Below are 18,665 nucleotides of genomic sequence, written 5' to 3'. Positions count from 1 at the left end.
CATGCTTTAGCATCCAGTCCTGTGTTGGTAACTCCAAACTTTAGAGTTCATCCTATCCTGCAACACAAGCAGGATCACAATTGGTTGTGTTTTGAGCCGAATCATGGGCTTATGCACTGAGACAGGTAAGTAGAGGGGGATGCAATTATTCACCAAAAGTACAAAGGACGTTAACTGTTATTTATTGTGTTACACCCTTTTGCTGTTGTTTGTACAGACATAATTTAAGGCAGTGACTTTTGCTTTGCTTAAGTGGCTGTTGGGATCGAAAGATCCATCTAGTAGATTAATATGGGGGGCACTTAAATTAAATGAGTTTAATTATGAGGTAGTGCATAAACCTGAGAAAGCACATACTAATGCAGACATGCCAAGTAGAAAAATTGAGAGCTCTGCAAGAACTAGGCAAAAGCTGTCAGAATGACAGAAAGTGCAGACAACGGACTTGTGCTTCTAGGTCAAAGCCACAGTTGGTATCACATCATGTTTTGCTGTACAGAAATTTGAAGTATGGACCACTCATGGTGGTTTGTGCAATATTTAGAAGTGAAGTGTTGCAACAGGCTCATGATCACTTATTGGTTGGTCATGGAGGATGTAGAATGACAGATAGACACATAGCACAAAAGTTTTGGTGGAGAAACAAAAAGGAAGATGTTGACCAAGACATGAAAGACTGTGTGACATGTGCAGATTGTGTGATGTGTGCCATTGCAAAGATTATCAGAAGTGACAAAACCTTTTGAAATGTTTGGTTGAGATATTCTTGGACCTTTTCATTGGACAGCAGCTGGTAATGATAATGGTTCATTTTTCCTGGTTCATAGCAATGATAGCAATTCCGGACCAGTGAGTAAGCACAGTCATGAATGCTAACATTTGGTGTTCCTCATACTATAACAACAAATCAGGGTACAAATTTTATGTCAGACATTTTTGAAGCAATTGTGTTGGCTGCTTGTGTCCGGAAACTTTGCACTAGTCCTTTCTGCTCACAAGCCAACGGTCATACTGGATGGATTCACCATACAATTTCGAAGATGTTAAACCATTATAATAACTGGAATATATATGTACAATATTTGTCTTAGTATATAATTAAAAAATACACAGATTACAGGTCTTTCAGTATGCAATGTCGTATATGGTGGAAATGTTCCACTTCCTTTCGAGGTTCTGAAATTAATGAAGAGTCAATGAAAAAGTTCGTGGTACAGATAAGAAAAGTTTGGTGGAAGGTCAAACGAACAAATTCAAAAGCACTTGAACTCCAAGAAAAGAAGGGTTAGTGTATGGGATAATTGCTGCAATATCGAGTAGGTTTGTGAGTCTAGGTAACTAACCCATACACACCAACACAAAAAACTAACAACTCTTTAACTACGTATCAGGATCCATATCAGGTGAAAGATGTGACATTGCTAGTGAAGGTGAAGGTATAGTTTCCAATGAAAACATCAATTATTCATGCAAGCTTAGTTAGAAATATCACTAGAGTGGTAGACACTTTGCTGCAGATTCCAACAACAGAGGTGGTACAGAATAAAAACTCTAGGAAGACAAAGAAGCCAGTAGTTAGAATTTTTTCGCAATTCACGTAGCATAACCTACACATTAAAAACAAGTGTTTAGTTTCCTTTTGTTAATTATGTACTTTTTTCCCACTCAACCACTAGGGTTTTTTTGTTTCGTTTTGGGGATTTAGTTCTGGGTGGTTAAATGAGTTTGTATTGCATAGTATTCAGTAGTACACACATCAAAAAAAGTTTTGCGTCACCTTGGTTCCAAGAGTTCCGGATCCTGCACCGAAAACTGGAATAAAGATCAACATAAACATCATTTCCACCCTTTTTATTGCTCATGAAAACCACACATTGCATGTTGTACCATCGTACAGCGAGGCCTTAAGAGGTGGTGGTCCAGATTGCTGTACACACTGGTACCTCTTACACCCAGTAGCACATCCTCTTGCATTGATACATGCCTGTATTCATTGTGGGCATACTATCCACAAGTTCATCAATGCATTGTTGGTCCAGATTGTCCCACTCCTCAATGGCGATTCAGCGTAGAGTGATTCCTCAGAGTGGTTGGCGGGTCACGTCATCCATAAACAGCCCTTTTCAATGCTGTTCGGACATGGAGGAGATACAGAGACACAGTAACTGTCCATGACATGCATTGCTCAGACTGCCCAAGGGCTACTACTGCAGTGGATGACCACTACTTATGGATTATGGCTTGGAGGAACCCTGACAGCTTAAGATCTTCGAAATTGTACAGTGAATCCATCCAGTATGAGCGTTGGCTTGTGAGCAGAAAGGACTAATGTGAAGTTTCCAGACACAAGCAGCCGACACAACTGCTTCAAAAATGTCTAACATAAAATTTGTACCCTGATTTGTTGTTATAGTATGAGGAACACCATCATCATTTTCAAAATTCAAGCATGTTCTTTAGTGTTCATGTCGGAAGAGCATGGCTGGTCATTCTAGTCGAGCGATGTCATTATGTTGAAGGAAGTCATTCACAAGATATGCACAATGGGTCATGAATGGTCGTCCATGAAGACGAATGTCTCGCCAATATGCTGCCGATATGGTTGCACTATCGGGCGGAGGATGGCATTCACATATCGTACAGCCATTACTGTGCCTTCCATGACCAACAGCAGCATACGTCAGCCCCACGTAATGCCACCCCAAACCAGAAGGGGACCTCCACCTTACTACACTCGCTGGACAATGTGCCTAAGTTGTTCAGCCTGACTGGGTTACCTCCAAACATGTCTCTGACTATTGTCTGGTTGTATCCATATGCAACACTCATCAGTGATGAGAACGTGATGCCAGTACTGAGCGGTCCATTCGGCATGTTATTGGGCCCATTTATACCACACTGCATGATGTCATGGTTGCAAAGGTGCACCTCGCCATGGACGTTGGGAGTGAAGTTGCGCATCATGCAGCCTATTGCGGACAGTTTGATTTGTAACACGACGTCCTGTGGCTACACGAAAAGCATTATTCAACATTATGGCGTTGCTGTCAGGGTTCCTCCGAACCATAATCTGTAGGTAGTGGTCATCCACTGCAGTAGTAGCCCTTGGGTGGTCTGAGTGAGGCATGTCATCGACAGTTCCTTTCTCTCTCTATCTCCTCCATGTCCAAACAACATCACTTTGGTTCACTCCGAGATGCCTGGACACTTCCCTTGTTGAGAACCCTTCCTGGCACAAAGTAATAATGCGGACACAATCGAACCGCGGTATTGACCGTCCAGGCATGGTTGAACTACAGAAACACTGGCTGTGTATCTCCTCCTTGGTGGAACAACTGGAACTGATCGGCTGTCGGACCCCTTCTGCCTAATAGGCACTGCTCATGCATGGATGTTTATATCTTTGCGTGGGTTTAGTGACATCTCTGAACAATCAAAGAGACTTTCTCTGTAATACAATATCCACAGTCAACGTCTATCTTCAGGAGTTGTGGAAAACCAGGGTGATGCAAAACTTTTTTTGATTTGTGTATTTTGTTGTGCATTGAAACTTTTCCGGAGGGAAAATGATGAGAAATTCCTTTCTCTCAGGAAGCATGCCAATATGGGCAGCCAGAAATAATACTGTAATTTTGCTGCTGCCTCATACATAAGCGAATTATGGCATCAGCCTCTTGAATCTGGAGTTGTGTTCATAAAACAATCCAGTGTCCTGTTAACCAGTCATCGGTGGACACTTGATGTAACGCTGAATGTTTGGAAGATAAGAAATGAGGTGCATGGGGTAGAAGTTACCTTTGGGGAATTGCAGGAAGAAGCAGGAAAAGAGGGAATTCCAGTAGAATAGAGGGAAATACGTGGATTGCAACACTCTTACAAGAACACTCAATAGAACATTTGAAGCAGGTAATCAACCTGCTGCCAAAGACATTGATTCAAAGAAGAGAGGATGGATAAACACAGGTGCAAAATTTTGAAGACATTGTTTGGAAAAGCAGATGATGAAGATCTCAAAATATAAATAACATTCAAGGTCAGGTACAAGCAGCAGCAGACTTTGAGGTGTAAGCCGGAATGGCATACCAGCCAGATGATGAAAATGGAACATGCTGTACTAAATAACACAAGAGTGGTATGGGAACTGGCAATGGATTTGATGCAGTACACTAAAAGCAATAAGTAGATTATAAATGAAGATCTTAAAAGGGTCCAGAAATAACTACATGAAATACTATATTTTAAAGACTGTAAGATGCACCTTAATTTTTAAGCATTTTTAATGATATTTTTACCATTTTTATTATTAGATTGCAAAGCCAGTTTATAAAACTGAACTGACCTTAAAATCCCTGAAAAATGTCATCTTCTAGTTGGCCATTTTGCATTCAGTCCTGTATTTGCTCATGCAGTCTTCCTGACTTTTTTCAGTTCATTACTAGCCTGCCAATCGTGAATGGTTTTTTCTGTTGTGGAGTGCTGAAATGCTATTCAGCTTCTCTGTTTCCATGTTGTTATAAATTTGCTATTACTTTCCATTTACAGCGTGCATCATATGAATACCTTTTATTTATTTATTTATTTATTTTTTCACTAGAAAAATAGCTACTAACAAGAATATTGTACTGTTACCGAAACACAAATCATTTTCATTTCAAGTTCACCAGCACTGTTGAGTGCAGTGACGCATCGTAGTCTGGGTTTGTGATGGTGGGGCAGGAGGCAAGCAGTGTTAGCAAGCTTATGAATACTCACAACTTACATTCATGACATCAATGCACTGTTGCTACCAGTTAAATCTGGTGTTGTCAGATAGAGATAGGTTTCCCGCAACTTCGAATGTATGGTCATTTTTAAGACTGTCATGAATTTTAAATCAAACACTGAAATTTTTATATTAATTTCAAATATAAGACACACCTGAATTTTGGAGGCAATTTTTCAAAGAAAAAAGTGTGTCTTATAGTCCGTAAAACACAGTAGATGGGCAAATAGCTGTAGCCAGACTGTTACGGATTTTAATGGATAGTGTCGGTGACGTGAGACTGGAGGCAGTAACATTGCAGGAATCTATTTTTTCATGCCATACTTGGGCAGCTAAGTGCTACACTGTTGCCACTTCAGCAGTTCGTCGCAGGAATATGAAAAGCGCAAAAGGATTTTATAACTGAGTTGCGGCATATAGTGTAACCAACTCAGGACAACTTAGCATTATTTTTCCACATGTCAGTAGTTGTGAGAACAGATGGAGCGCAACTACATGTGTCAATACTTTTCTTGTAGTAGGTTTAAACAGCCAATATCAGTGTTTTATTATACATGCTTATTCTGTGAAATGGGACACAGTAGGAAAATGGCCACAAGTACACACTAGTGAAGTACTGATAATTTCAAAAAACAGGGAAACATATGTGCTTATGATGACGAAGAAGTTATGGGATTCCCAGTTGGAGAGTAATACGCTGTGTCCAACCAGAGTGGTCCGAACTGACATGCATGCCTGTAAGTAACAATTGTTCCTGGTGAAATGTGAAGAAACAGAGTTTCAGAGGGAAGTATTAACACCTTATCTGCATTTCCAAAGAATGGCCGCACAGTGGATATATTTGTTATGTACTCCAGAAATCATAAAAAAGAATTGTTACAAAAAAGGAAAGCACCGGGTATGTCCAAAATGGAGGTAAAAAATAGTGGAATCTTAAGAACTGGAACAGTTTGTGATACACCTGGAACAACTTTTTGCTTACCAGCAAGTGTTACAAATACAACAGACTTGAAACACCCATTGCTGTTTTGGCCAGAGAAGTCATTAGAGACACTGCCAAAACCTACTATTTTTAAATGATACCCTGAACCCAGATATCTTCACTCAGCAGCTAATAGCATTACAGAAGAGAGAGATTTCCACAGAACAGATGTTACAACACATCCAACAGTACTGTGAGAGGCAGCATAATTAGGTTAGGAACATAAGTACTATAGGGGTTCTAGTTGTCATTTGTGTAATTTACACTTTCTACTAGGAAAAACAATAGAACACCCAGAATTATCTGTGCATGGATTACCCATTGCTTGGTTTGACAATGTGACAGAAAATACTACCGAGTAGTTAAGAGTGAATCATAAATCTAATCACCAGGAAGTAGGAGTAAGGAAGTGATTATGAAATAGTGCTGTATTTCAAGAGCATTAAGATTTGTGAGATTTACTTTGATTTTTGTAACAGGGATATTCCATGAAGGACAGATTAATAAGACATACAGAATAGTAGAAAGGTGTGAAAATTTGGGACGTATCTGATAAAGGATTGGGGAATGTTGCTCAGTAGAATAGTAAGTAAGTGCAGAAGTAAAATTTTATTGGAAACCAACTGAGATGTTGTTAAGTGAGGCACATCTGCCGGCTACACATAGTTTTGTAACCAAATACTAACATGAGGGGAACAAAGTACCAACAAGCTGGCAGCTTCTTTTATCAGACTATGAAACTGTGTGTGCGAGAAGCCAAGAACAGTTGAGTCAGCACTTTTACAACAGTGCAGGGCAGACAAATGCTCTACTGTAACGAGGCTAAATGTATTAACTTCATCTTGCGATGTCACAAGAATGCCTTTTGGGATGCAAACATAAAGGAATGCTCTGAAACCCTGAAGTCAAAGCAGTCAAGAGTGCTGACAGGCTCAGAAGTGAGAACACATTCAGTCACTAGTGGGTGGGGGGAATCATGTCATGGCCTGCTGTAAAACCTCCACACCCTCCACCTCCCCCTCCTATTCATTCTCAGAGTGAGACTGTTCCAGCTACATCACGGATACCAAAGGCAGACCAGCTCTATTAAGTTGCAGGATGCTCTGGTGAATTAAATAATTGACTACAAGATCTGCTGTCAATTTGGAGCCCACGGCTTTAAGTCCATCAACCGTGGATGGGACTTATGATCTGCAAGGCACAGTACTGCCAGTCATTATGGTGATGGACTGAGGATGGAAGCGGGGTGATCTTCTGCAGATGACAAACTGATCTGTCCATCTCAAAGCTGTTCAGCTTGGGTGCTGGGTGTCTGTGTTGTGACTACTGGTGCATTACAAATACTACCTTACCAGGTATATGCTGGGACCACCACTCAGGCTGACTTTCATGTTGCTGCTGAGTCTTCTGTCTTCACATCATGTCAATAACCAACTACAGGGATATGCAGTAGTCTGGGATCAAGTGTAAGCACAGCTTCATTCATCGAGAGTGCTGAGGCTCTGGCAGGCATTCACAGTCACACTAGGCTGTGAAGATGAGTAACACTGCACCCTCTCACTAGCCACAGCAATGACTACAGACACTGTCAGGACCTGTGCTCAGCAAGTTCCTCACACTTTCAAGTAACATAGTTGCTGCTAAGCATTGCTGGGAAGAAGACAGTGTGATTGTAAAATGTTTGCCAATTAAGGATTGTTAATTGAATGATGTTTCATTAGCACTCCATGTTCCACAGAATCATTCATCTCTGCTCTTTGTTACCTCCTGATAACAACACGTCCATGGCTCAGGTCGTAACACTCTACTAGCTCCGTGCCTCACACACAGCTCAACGGCTGCCCCAGGACCTCAGTTTCACTCATACTGTAACCTACCTGGAGCCAGACTGAATCACCATTCCCAGTGCTGCATTTATCTCCTGTGCAGTTATTCTCTCTTCCTCCCACATTCGTGTCCCAACTGTCAACAGTCCTACACCAACTTTCCCTCCCACTACCTACCTATTCTTCACTAACCCACTATAACCAGCATAACCCGTCACCCCTGTTGAGCTGCTGTGCCAGAATGATATAAGCAGGGGGCACAATGTGTGTGTGTATATATATATATATATATATATGTGTGTGTGTGTGTGTGTGTGTGTGTGTGTGTGTGTGTGTGTGTGTATTCTCTATAGTTAGGAAAAAAAAAGGCATCCAAAAGTTAGCAAAGTTCTCAGTTTGGTTTACATGCCTCTCAATTACTCAGCATTTACAGTATTCAGTGAGCTCTTACCTTTACTCCTTCAGTTATTTACATTCCACCAAGACTTTCCATTAAAAGATTTAAGATACGTAAGAATTTACAAATGTTGCTAAAACTGTTTTGAACTGTTATCTTTCCTTTCAGGCAAAATATGGCACTGCTGGACCTGTTGTCATTAGCAAAGGAAGCCCAGTTAAAGGAGCAAAGACAGGCATGGGGAGACAGAATTCTGGTCCTAGCACATCAGCGGCTCCTGTACCTGTTCCCCCACCAAGGAGTGTGCAATCAGGTTGAGTATCATAGCCATATAAAACAAATCACTTGTTTCAAAATAGCTACTCATTTGGAGGGAACACAAATGATATATGTATAACTCTAGCTATTGATTGATTGAAGCAAGTTAGCCACAGTCTGTGAATAAAAGCATCTACACATTAACTGAGAGGGATGTTGCAGATGCAATGATAAAGCCAGTACCTAGGAAAATTTGGATAACATTTACACTGTGAAGGGGACAATATAAAGTTCTTGTCCTGGCATAGAAAGAATGTTGATATCAGTTATCATAAAGTTGTACTGTAATGTAATTCAGGTGTAAAACTGATATATGGAGCAGCTTTTATTTGTGCAGCTTTTTAAAGGAATAGTGTTGTTCATTTTGTGTTCAAGTAGATGCAAATGAATAATATCATGTTGAAAAACTGTCATTTATGGCTTATTGCCAACTAGAATTCATGCAAAGTTGGTGGAGACTCATAAGGTATCCTGTATATTTTCAGTAGTTAAAAATGGATGATTGAGTTCAAGTTTAGTGTTACTTGTCCCAAAGATGATCCATATGAATAACAGGCTAGAGTTGCAACCACTTTTGAAAATATTGATTAAGTACGAGGGGCGTATGAAAAGTCCATGCAAAGTCTGAGAGATAGCTCCACCGGCGTGTATCGATGTCATGTTTAGTTAGTAGCATCTTTGGAAAGAACGCACACCAATTTCAGCCATATTGGTCTATTTCTTTGTGTTTGGCTTTTGTGTGAATCAAGGAAGTTGAGTGATTGTCAAAAAATGAACGAAAAAGAATTTCATGTGATAATTACACTTTATTTTATGAAAGGCAAAACGCCTCAGGAGACTAAAGAGAAGCTTGATAAACATTACGGTGGCTCTGCACCTTCAATTAGAACAGTTTATAAGTGGTTTCAAAATTTTTGGAGTGGCCATATGGACACAAGTGATGCTGAACGTTCTGGACGCCCTGTGGAGGTTACGACTCCAAAAATTATTGATAAAATCCATGATATTGCTAGTGCTGTGGGCATCTCGAATGAACGGGTACATAATATTTTGCATAAACATTTGGACATGAGAAAGCTATCCACAAGATGGGTTCCGCGATTGCTCATGCTTGACCAAAAACGGAATCATGTGAAGTGTTGCAAGGATGGTTTTCAGCTGTGCAGGAAGAATCCAGAGGGCTTTAAGCATTATTTCTGCACTGTGGATGAAACATGGATACATTACTATCCTCCTGAGACCAAAGAACAATCTTAATAATGGGTTACCAAGGGAGAATCTGCACCAAAAAAGGTGAAGACCATTCCTTCGGCCGGAATGGTTATGGCAACTGTCTTTTGGGATTTGCAGGGGATAATCCTCATCTACTATCTGGAAAAGGGTAAAACTATTGCAAGCGCATGTTATTCATCGTTATTGGACCATTTGAAAACCGAGCTACAAGAAAAACGCCAACGATTGGACTGCAAAATGTCCTTTTCCACCACGACAATGCACCAGCGCACACCTCAGCAGTTGTCGTAGCAAAATTAATGGAAATAGGATTACAACTCATTTCACATTCCCCCCATTCCCCAGACTTGGCTCCCTTGGACTCCTGTTGTTCCCCAATTTGAAGAAATGGCTGGTGGGATAAAGACGAGGAGGTGATTGCAGCAACTAATAGCTATTTTGCAGGCTTGGACAATTCCTATTATTCGGAAGGGATCAACAAATTAGAACAGCATTGGACGAAGTTTATAAGTCTAAAAGGAGACTAAATCAAAAAATGAAAAGGTTTACCCCAAAGACGTAAGTAGTTTTTATTTTTGCATGGACTTTTTAAATGCCCCTCGTATACCGTATGGCATTGCTGATAGGGTGAATGCCATAGATATATCAGGAGAAAGAGTATCAGACATTTTATGTAAAGAATTATCTGCAAGAAAGTTGTGTGTAATATGGGTGCTGTATCTGTTGTAGTCTGACAAAAAAAGAAGTGAAAACATATTTCTCAGAAATGTTGCAACTATTTTATAAAGAATCCAACCAGTCTCCTGTGCTAGTATGTAGAACAAAACGGGAATTACGAGGTGCGACAATAAAACAATGAGACTGATGTGAAAGAAAATGTTGCTTACCGTTTTAGTCAAGTTTAGTGTTGTCTCCTTCAAAGTAGTTCCCTTCTGATTGTACACACTTTTTCCAGTGCTTCTGCCATTGGTGGTAACATTTCTGGAACTCATCTTCGGTAATATCCTCCAAGACCCTTGTCACAGCTTTTTGGACATCTTGTGTTGTTTGAAAATGGTGTCCCTTGACCACCGTTTTGACTCTAGGAAATAGAAAAAAGTCGCACAGAGCAATATCTGGTGAATAAAGTGGCTGTGGTAGTACTGAAATTTGTTTTGAGGTTAAAAATTGCTGTTCTGGCAGAGCAGTATGTGATGGCGCATTATCGTGATTTTTGCACAATTCTTTCTCATACCAAGATCTCCAGCTATTATTAGACAAACTGTTTCTCGATTGATGTTCAGTTCTTCTGCAATCATTTTCACAGATTACCTTTGATCAGATTGTACGAGATCACACACCCTGGCCAAATTGACATCCGTCCGTGAGGTTGATGGTCGTCCACTGTGGTCTTCATCTTCAACATTCATTCTGCCTTCACTAAACATTTTATGCCAACGAAAAACTTGAGCTCTTGACATAACCTCCTCTCCAAAAGCCTTCTGAAGCTTACCTTAAGCTGTCGTCGCATTTCCACCCAGTTTAACGCAAAAAGAAATGGCATACGGTTGCGCAATATTATGCAGTTCCATTTCTGTAACGAGAGACACAAACATGTGTTAACTTATTACAGCACAACTCATGACTGAGGAGTTGCATCGATGTGCCGCTTGGACTAGAAGCAGCTTATAGACCAAGGTCAAAGGTATTGTGCCTACGCAAGCCTGCAGGGTTGCCACATCTTGCAATGAAAATCAGTCTCAGTACTTTATTGTGCACCTCGTATATCAAAATGTTAGAAGTAGTCACAATCAAGCTACAATAGCCCATTACAAACAGTACTGTAAGGTGCTTAAAAATGTTACTAGGAAGACAAAAAGTATGTGGTATGCAAATAGAATAGCTAATTCACAGGATAAAATTAAAACCATATTGTCCGTTGTGAAGGAAGTGTCTGGTCAGCAGCACAAAGCCGACAATATAAAGTCAGTTCATAGTAAAAATATTTTTGTTACTGTTAAATCAGATATATGAACAGTATTTAACAATCGTTTTCTGAGCATTTCTGGTGAATAAAATAAAAATTTAGTTTCTACAGGGAACCATATAACTCTCTTGGGAAAATGCCTTTCCGAGGTTGATGTCTGAAATACTCATCTGTGATACAGACAAGGGGGAGATTTAGTCAATAATTAAATCATTGAAGACTAAGGATTCTTATGGATATGATGGGGTGCCTAGCAGAATAAAAGTGCTGTGCTGCACATGTTAGCCCAGTATTTAACCATATTTGTAATTTTTCCTTTAGGAATGGTCAATTTCCTGAATGATTAAAGTACTCAGTAGAAAAGCCGCTTTATAAAAAGGGAGAAAGGGATAATGTAGACAATTTTAGACCTATTTCTATGCCATCAGTGTTTGCTAAAGTTATTGAAAAGGCTGTGTATGTAAAGATAATTGATCATTTTATATCACACGATTTGCTATCAAATGTACAGTTTGGCTTTAGAAGCCGTTTATCAACTGAAAATGCTGTATTCTCTTTCCCTTGTGAGGTACTGGATGGGTGAAACATAAGGTTTTGAAAGCTGGGAGTATTTTTTTATTTAACTAAGGCGTTTGATTGTGTTGATCACAAAATATTGCTCCAGAAGTTGAACCATTACGGAATACGGGGAGTAGCTCACAATTGGTTCACCTCTTACTTTAGCAACAGACAGCAAAAGGTCATTATTCACGGTATTGAGAATGGCTGTGATGTGGGGTCTGAATGGGGTACGGTCAGGGGGTGCCCCAGGGACCAGTGTTTGGACCACTCCTGTTCCTTATTTATGTAAATGGTATACCCTCTGGTATTAGAGGTAACTCTAAGATATTTCTGTTTGCTGATGACACTAGTGTGGTAGTAAAGGATGTTGTGTGCAACATTGGCTCAGTTTCAAATAGTGCAGTTCATGACATAAGTTCATGGCTAGTAGAAAATAAACTAACGCTGAATCACGGTAAGACTCAGTTTTTACAGTGTCTATCATACAGTTCAACAAAACCTGGCATTTTAATTTCACAGAATAGGCATTTGATTAGTGTAGCTGAACAGTTCAAATTTCTAAGTATTCAGATAGGAAGTAAACTGTCGTGGAAAGCCCACGTTCGGGATCTTGTTGAAAGACTTAATGCTGCCATTTTGACTATTCAAACAGTATCTGAAGTGAGTGATCATTTGACATAAAAATTGGTCTACTTTGCTTATGTCATATGGTATTGTATTTTGGGACCTCTCTTCCCATTCTAAAAGGATATTTTTGGCTCGGAAATGGGCAGTTTGGGCAATAAGTGGTGTAAATTCACGAACCTCTTGTTGACCCCTGTTCACAAGTCTGGGTATTTTGACATTGGCCTCTCAATATATTTACATATATTTTCCTTACTGTCATTTCTTGTTAACAATATTAGCTTATGCCCAAGAATAAGCAGCTTTCACTCAGTTAATACTCGGCAAAATCAAACCTGCATTTGGATCTGACTTCCTTAACTCTTGTGCAGAAACATGTGCAGTATACTGCTGCACCCATTTTCAATAAGCTAACACTAGAATTAAAAAATCTTAGCAGTAAACCACACACTTTCAAATCAAAACTGAAGAGTTTCCTCATGGATCACTCCTTCTATTCTGTTGAGGAGTTCCTTGAAAAATTAAAGCTGTGGCCTGTGATTTCTGGGAAGATTGTTATTGATTACCTTGGAAAGGGCAAAGCTTTTAACTGATGAATAATACATAAGTCGTCTTGACTGTATGGGTGAAAAAGAGGGTCCTGCCTATTTCCTAGAGTTGAACCCTCTGACTTCTACCTATTCCCACATGGAAAGTAATTTCATGCTGATAAATATGTTGAATCCATTGAAGAGATTATGACATCCTTTGCTGGGTATTTTGCAGACTTTCCAGAATCACATTTCAGGTATGGATTCTCCGCAGTGGGAAAACATTTGAAAAGGCACATATTGTCTTTCACTGCCCCCACAAGAATTTCCATCTTGTCCCCCACAGGAGGAGCATAGTGCAAGCACCCAGAAAGAAACATTTTGTAGAGTTCTCAGATGTCCAGCGTTTGTTACAGGAGGCCTGTGGTATGGAAAGTAAGTGTCTGTATTTAATACCTAGACGATCTGTTTATAATTTAATAGTGAAATGGAAATGTGACTAACTGTCCACAAACCTTAGAATGTTGATAACTTGCTTGAACAAGATGACAAACTTTACTATAACCATCACCAAAAAACTTCACCATCTGCCATAGTGAGGATTCAGTACTTTGACACTCAATATGCTGATTTGATGCCATCACCCTTTTAAGATTTTTAAATACTACTGTGAAAAAATTGCTTAAGCGCAAAAAAAAACAGCCCTCTCTGGCAGGAAGCCACCATAACACTTCCATTGAATAATGCAAAACCCAGGATGAAATTGAGCTGTAGTTTTGGCAGATGTTTGAATACATTAATCTGCTTCATGTAGTTTACTTCAGGCCAGATACCAATGATGAGACTTACACTGGAAAAATTGTACCTTCACTAAAAATGGATGATACAGTGAATACAAAATTAAATAGTGAGTGTGCTCTCTTTCACCTTTAATCCCTCTGCATATTTAGTGTACTGATAATCTTCAGATCTCACATACATTACTGAAAACTTGTGATACATGCCATTCTTACGCAGTCCCAACCTGCTGTACAGTGAAATATGCAGACTTTTTTGAGGGGTTTCTTTTTCAAATACTGATAGGTTTTAACAGGGCCACTCTCATCATTATTGATACAGTCATGATTTTATTTTGCTTCAGTGACTACATACTACAGTAGTGTAATTACAGGATGTATGTGACCTGGGACAACTGGGAGATCCTGGAAAAACCCTGGAATTTTTTCATCCGGGAGAAAACTGGGAAAAACCCGGGAATCTTTTAGAATTCCGGGAATTTTTCATTATTTTAGTTTTCAGTTAAATTTTTGTGAATTTGACTGCTAAGAACCAATACTCAAAACAATGGATGTTACTGTATCTCACTACTAAAGAATAATACTGCAGCAATAAAACACAAACGAGAGGAAAAAAACAAAATAAAACTTGTGACAGTGCCACGATATTTAAAAGTGCTGCTACGTCAGTATGCGAACACGGCGATAGAGGCGCTCCGCAACTCGGCTGAGCGCGGGAGCGCCACCTAGCTATGAATGGCGCCGGCCGCATGTCACAGCACGGCAGTCTAATGACAGATTCGGAGTAGGTAGCATGTAACCTGCTAGTGTTCTATGTTTGTATATCCACGCAATTTATTAGTGATTAAAGGTTAGCCGGCCGAAGTGGCCGTGCGGTTAAAGGCGCTGCAGTCTGGAACCGCAGGACCGCTACGGTCGCAGGTTCGAATCCTGCCTCGGGCATAGATGTTTGTGATGTCCTTAGGTTAGTTAGGTTTAACTAGTTCTAAGTTCTAGGGGACTAATGACCTCAGCAGTTGAGTCCCATAGTGCTCAGAGCCATTTGAACCATTTGATTAAAGGTTATAACAAAAACTTAAGTTGCAAAGGAAATGTGCCATATACAATGACAAAATACAGTGCTTATACAAGTGTCTGCCAACAGCAAAATGTGTCAAAGGTTTTAGAAAGACTATGCAATGCTTCATAACAACCAATTGCCTCTGATGAGCGTGACGTCACAACTGTTTACATTAGATTCATTTAAGCAGTTGTGAGCGAGCTCATGCGCATGCGCAGTAGGGTCACATATGGGTTGTACCTTCTGCCGTTTATGGCTACAAAAGTTAGGCTGTTAGCTGTATAAGCAGCAAGAAACAAACAGCCATATGCTACCCAGAAAAATTTTACTGCCGTGCCCAAGCTGCCAGATTTAGGCGTATGCAACAGTTCCGGATCTAGGGGGTGGGGGGGCAAACTGGTGTATCTACCCAGGGCGGCATTGTCGGGGGAGGGGGGCACGCGCCAAATTCATATTCTTGAGGAAAAAGCCTTGTTTCACAAAGCGCCTAGCATCCAGCGCACGTTGGTTTATCGATTATTCATGTAATATTGAAATGCATCCTTGTTGGTTTTAGAACATTTTTAACACATTTTGAGTTGATTTGTGAATGAATCGTAAGTTGATTATTGGATTCTTACATAGTGTACGTGATGTCTCTGCAAGGGAAATGCCGTCGCATCTAGAATTAAACTTTTCTGCAGACAAAAGGGGACGGTGCTATACGAGCTGAGTGGAATAAAGCCGAATGGGTGAATGCCAATTGCTGTTTATATGGTTGACTGGTTTTGTGAATGATCATTGTTGTTATAATTACTAGTGAAATCCATAGATTCAGGCTACTAGAGCGGAAATTAACGAGTAACAGGAATAACAGGTAAGAAAGAGTACATATTATATTCTCGGTGTATCCAAGAAAGTGAAATTTTGACAGAAAATTTTTGCCTGATTGCTACACTATTGAGGGCCAGTTGTACCGTCCCTGATTTGCTGCCGCTTTAAGTTCTATTCTCAGAATAGTGCGGAAAAGGAGCTGTACGAACTCTTAATAACGCCTAACCGGAGAATAAACGCGGGACAACTAAACTGGTGATTGTGACAGGGTTAGTGAAGTTAATCAGAGAATAAGTTTTGACACTGGCAGGAATAATTACAGAATTGGTGATGACAAGATTGTTTATTAGACTGAGGAAGGGGAAGAAATGGAGACATCACACAAACTATGGAAGAATATGAGATTCAAAATTGTATAAAAATTCTGTACTGAGAAGTTGAAGTGCATGAATGAAATGTGAAACTATTTCCTAAAATAAAGCTTTTTGCTTGTAGTCGGCTAATAGGCATTTGATATTGGTACTTCGGGAATTATATTCCGTCATGTTTAAAAATGACCATTTGTGCTAAAACAGTCTCATTTATTTGGCTTGTGTTACAATTGCTGCAATATTAGGCATGCCTATTTCATTTTATCTAGCAGTCAGTGACAAAATACACGTAATCAGATCGAGAAATGACGCCAGTCTTGGGTACTATTTTTATTAACGGCTGTTTCAGTATTAGACAGTGACATTTTGTTTTTTCATGTAGCAAAACGTTTGATGAACTTTGATAAGGTAATAGATTCTTTCACAGAAAGGAAAGCATGTCATGTAAAGCTGTAGCAACATTAGCGAGAAAAAAAATTCCAAGACTGAAGGATTGAAGAAATGTGTACTGTCGTGCTTGTCTCTTGTCTTTACTGGTTTTATGTATCCTATATTTAATTTTATGTCACACAAAACAGAAGCTATTAGCTAATCGACAATAAAGAGTGCAAATTTTCGGAAGAGTTCTTGTTCTTCTGGTTACAAAAATTCCCATTCAGTATTAATTGCAAGTTTTTCTTAAGAGATGTCAAACCAGCTGACTGGGAGCAGGAAAGGCAGAACAGGTCAGTTTAATTGCCACTGTCCTGAACATAGTTCGATGGCATCCATTATAAAATATTACACGTTTGAATTCCACAGAGAGAAATACGGTGACGTGTGATAAATGAATGCTGTGTGAAGAGGAGTGGCACACTTAAGACCAAATAACATGTCTTACATTTCCTCAAACACGTACGTTTTATGTATGAGACTCTTCAGAAAGATGTGCGCTACAAAATGAACATCTTTTTGAAAAATTGGTTTTTTAATTTTTTTGCGTTCTACGTATATTGGTGGGGAGGCTTGCGTGCCTCAACGACACAGATAGCCATACCGTAGGTGCAACCACAACGGAGGGGTATCTGTTGAGAGGCCAGACAAACGTGTGTTTCCTGAAGAGGGGCAGCAGCCTTTTCAGTAGTTGCAGGGGTAACAGTCTGGATGATTGACTGATCTGGCCCTGTAACACTAACCAAAACGGCCTTGCTGTTGTGGTACTGCGAATGGCTGAAAGCAAGGGGAAACTACAGCCGTAATTTTTCCCAAGGGGATGCAGCTTTACTTTATGATTAAATGATGATGGCGTCCTCTTACGTAAAATATTCCGGAGGTAAAATAGTCCCCCATTCGGATCTCCGGGCGGGGACTAATCAAGAGGACGTCGTTATCAAGAGAAAGAAAACTGGTGTTCTACGGATCGGAGTGTGGAATGTCAGATCCCTTAATCGGGCAGGTAGGTTAGAAAATTTAAAAAGGGAAATGGATAGGTTAAAGTTAGATATAGTGGGAATTAGTGAAGTTCGGTGGCAGGAGGAACAAGACTTTTGGTCAGGTGAATACAGGGTTATAAACACAAAATCAAATAGGGGTAATGCAGGAGTAGGTTTATATAATGAATAAAAAATAGGAGTGCGGGTAATCTACTACAAACAGCATAGTGAACGCATTATTGTGGCCAAGATAGATACGAAGCCCACACCTACTACAGTAGTGCAAGTTTATATGCCAACTAGCTCTGCAGATGATGAAGAAATTGATGAAATGTATGATGAGATAAAAGAAATTATTCAGGTAGTGAAGGGAGATGAAAATTTAAGTCATGGGTGACTGGAATTCGGAAGTAGGAAAAGGAAGAGAAGAAAACGTAGAGGAAGCCATCTGGTAGAATTTTGCACAGAGCATAACTTAATCATAGCTAACACTTGGTTCAAGAATCATGAAAGAAGGTTGTATACATGGAAGAACCCTGGAGATACTAAAAGGTTTCAGATGGATTATATAATGGTAAGACAGAGATTTAGGAACCAGATTTTAAATTGTAAGACATTTCCAGGGGCAGATGTGGACTCTGACCACAATCTATTGGTTATGAACTGTAGAATAAAACTGAAGAAACTGCAAAAAGGTGGTAATTTAAGGAGATGGAACCTGGATAAACTGACTAAACCAGAGGTTGTACAGAGTTTCGGGGAGAGCATAAGAGAACAATTGACAGGAATGGGGGAAAGAAATACAGTAGAAGAAGAATGGGTAGCTTTGAGGAATGAAGTAGTGACAGCAGCAGAGGATCAAGTAGGTAAATAGACGAGGGCAAGTAGAAATCCTTGGGTAACAGAACACATACTGAATTTAATTGTTGAAAGAAGAAAACAAAAAAAATGCAGTTAGTGAAGCAGGCAAAAAGGAATACAAACATCTCAAAAATGAGATCGATAGGAAGTGC

At 39.8% G+C, this 18,665-nt stretch overlaps 1 protein-coding gene across 2 annotated transcripts in view; it reads left to right on the top strand.

Moving 5' to 3' along the window:
- Positions 1-18,665, top strand: part of LOC126236348 (transcription elongation factor B polypeptide 3) — a 168,731-nt gene that overhangs the window by 135,867 nt on the left and 14,199 nt on the right. Inside the window, exons 8-9 of one of the 2 annotated variants that reach the window (XR_007544898.1) lie at positions 8,136-8,280; positions 13,435-13,634. Coding sequence is in view for 1 of the 2 variants with exons in the window: in XM_049945580.1 (XP_049801537.1) it covers positions 8,136-8,280 (145 nt within the window). In the remaining variant the exon portion in view is untranslated. The remainder of the gene's footprint in view (positions 1-8,135; positions 8,281-13,434; positions 13,635-18,665) is intronic. The other variant, XM_049945580.1, reaches the window with a different exon arrangement.

This window comes from Schistocerca nitens, chromosome 2 (genome assembly GCF_023898315.1).
Source record: "Schistocerca nitens isolate TAMUIC-IGC-003100 chromosome 2, iqSchNite1.1, whole genome shotgun sequence".
NCBI classification, from domain to species: domain Eukaryota; kingdom Metazoa; phylum Arthropoda; class Insecta; order Orthoptera; family Acrididae; genus Schistocerca; species Schistocerca nitens.
Note: the sequence above shows the minus strand (reverse complement) of the source record. Positions and strands in the feature narration are given on the sequence as shown.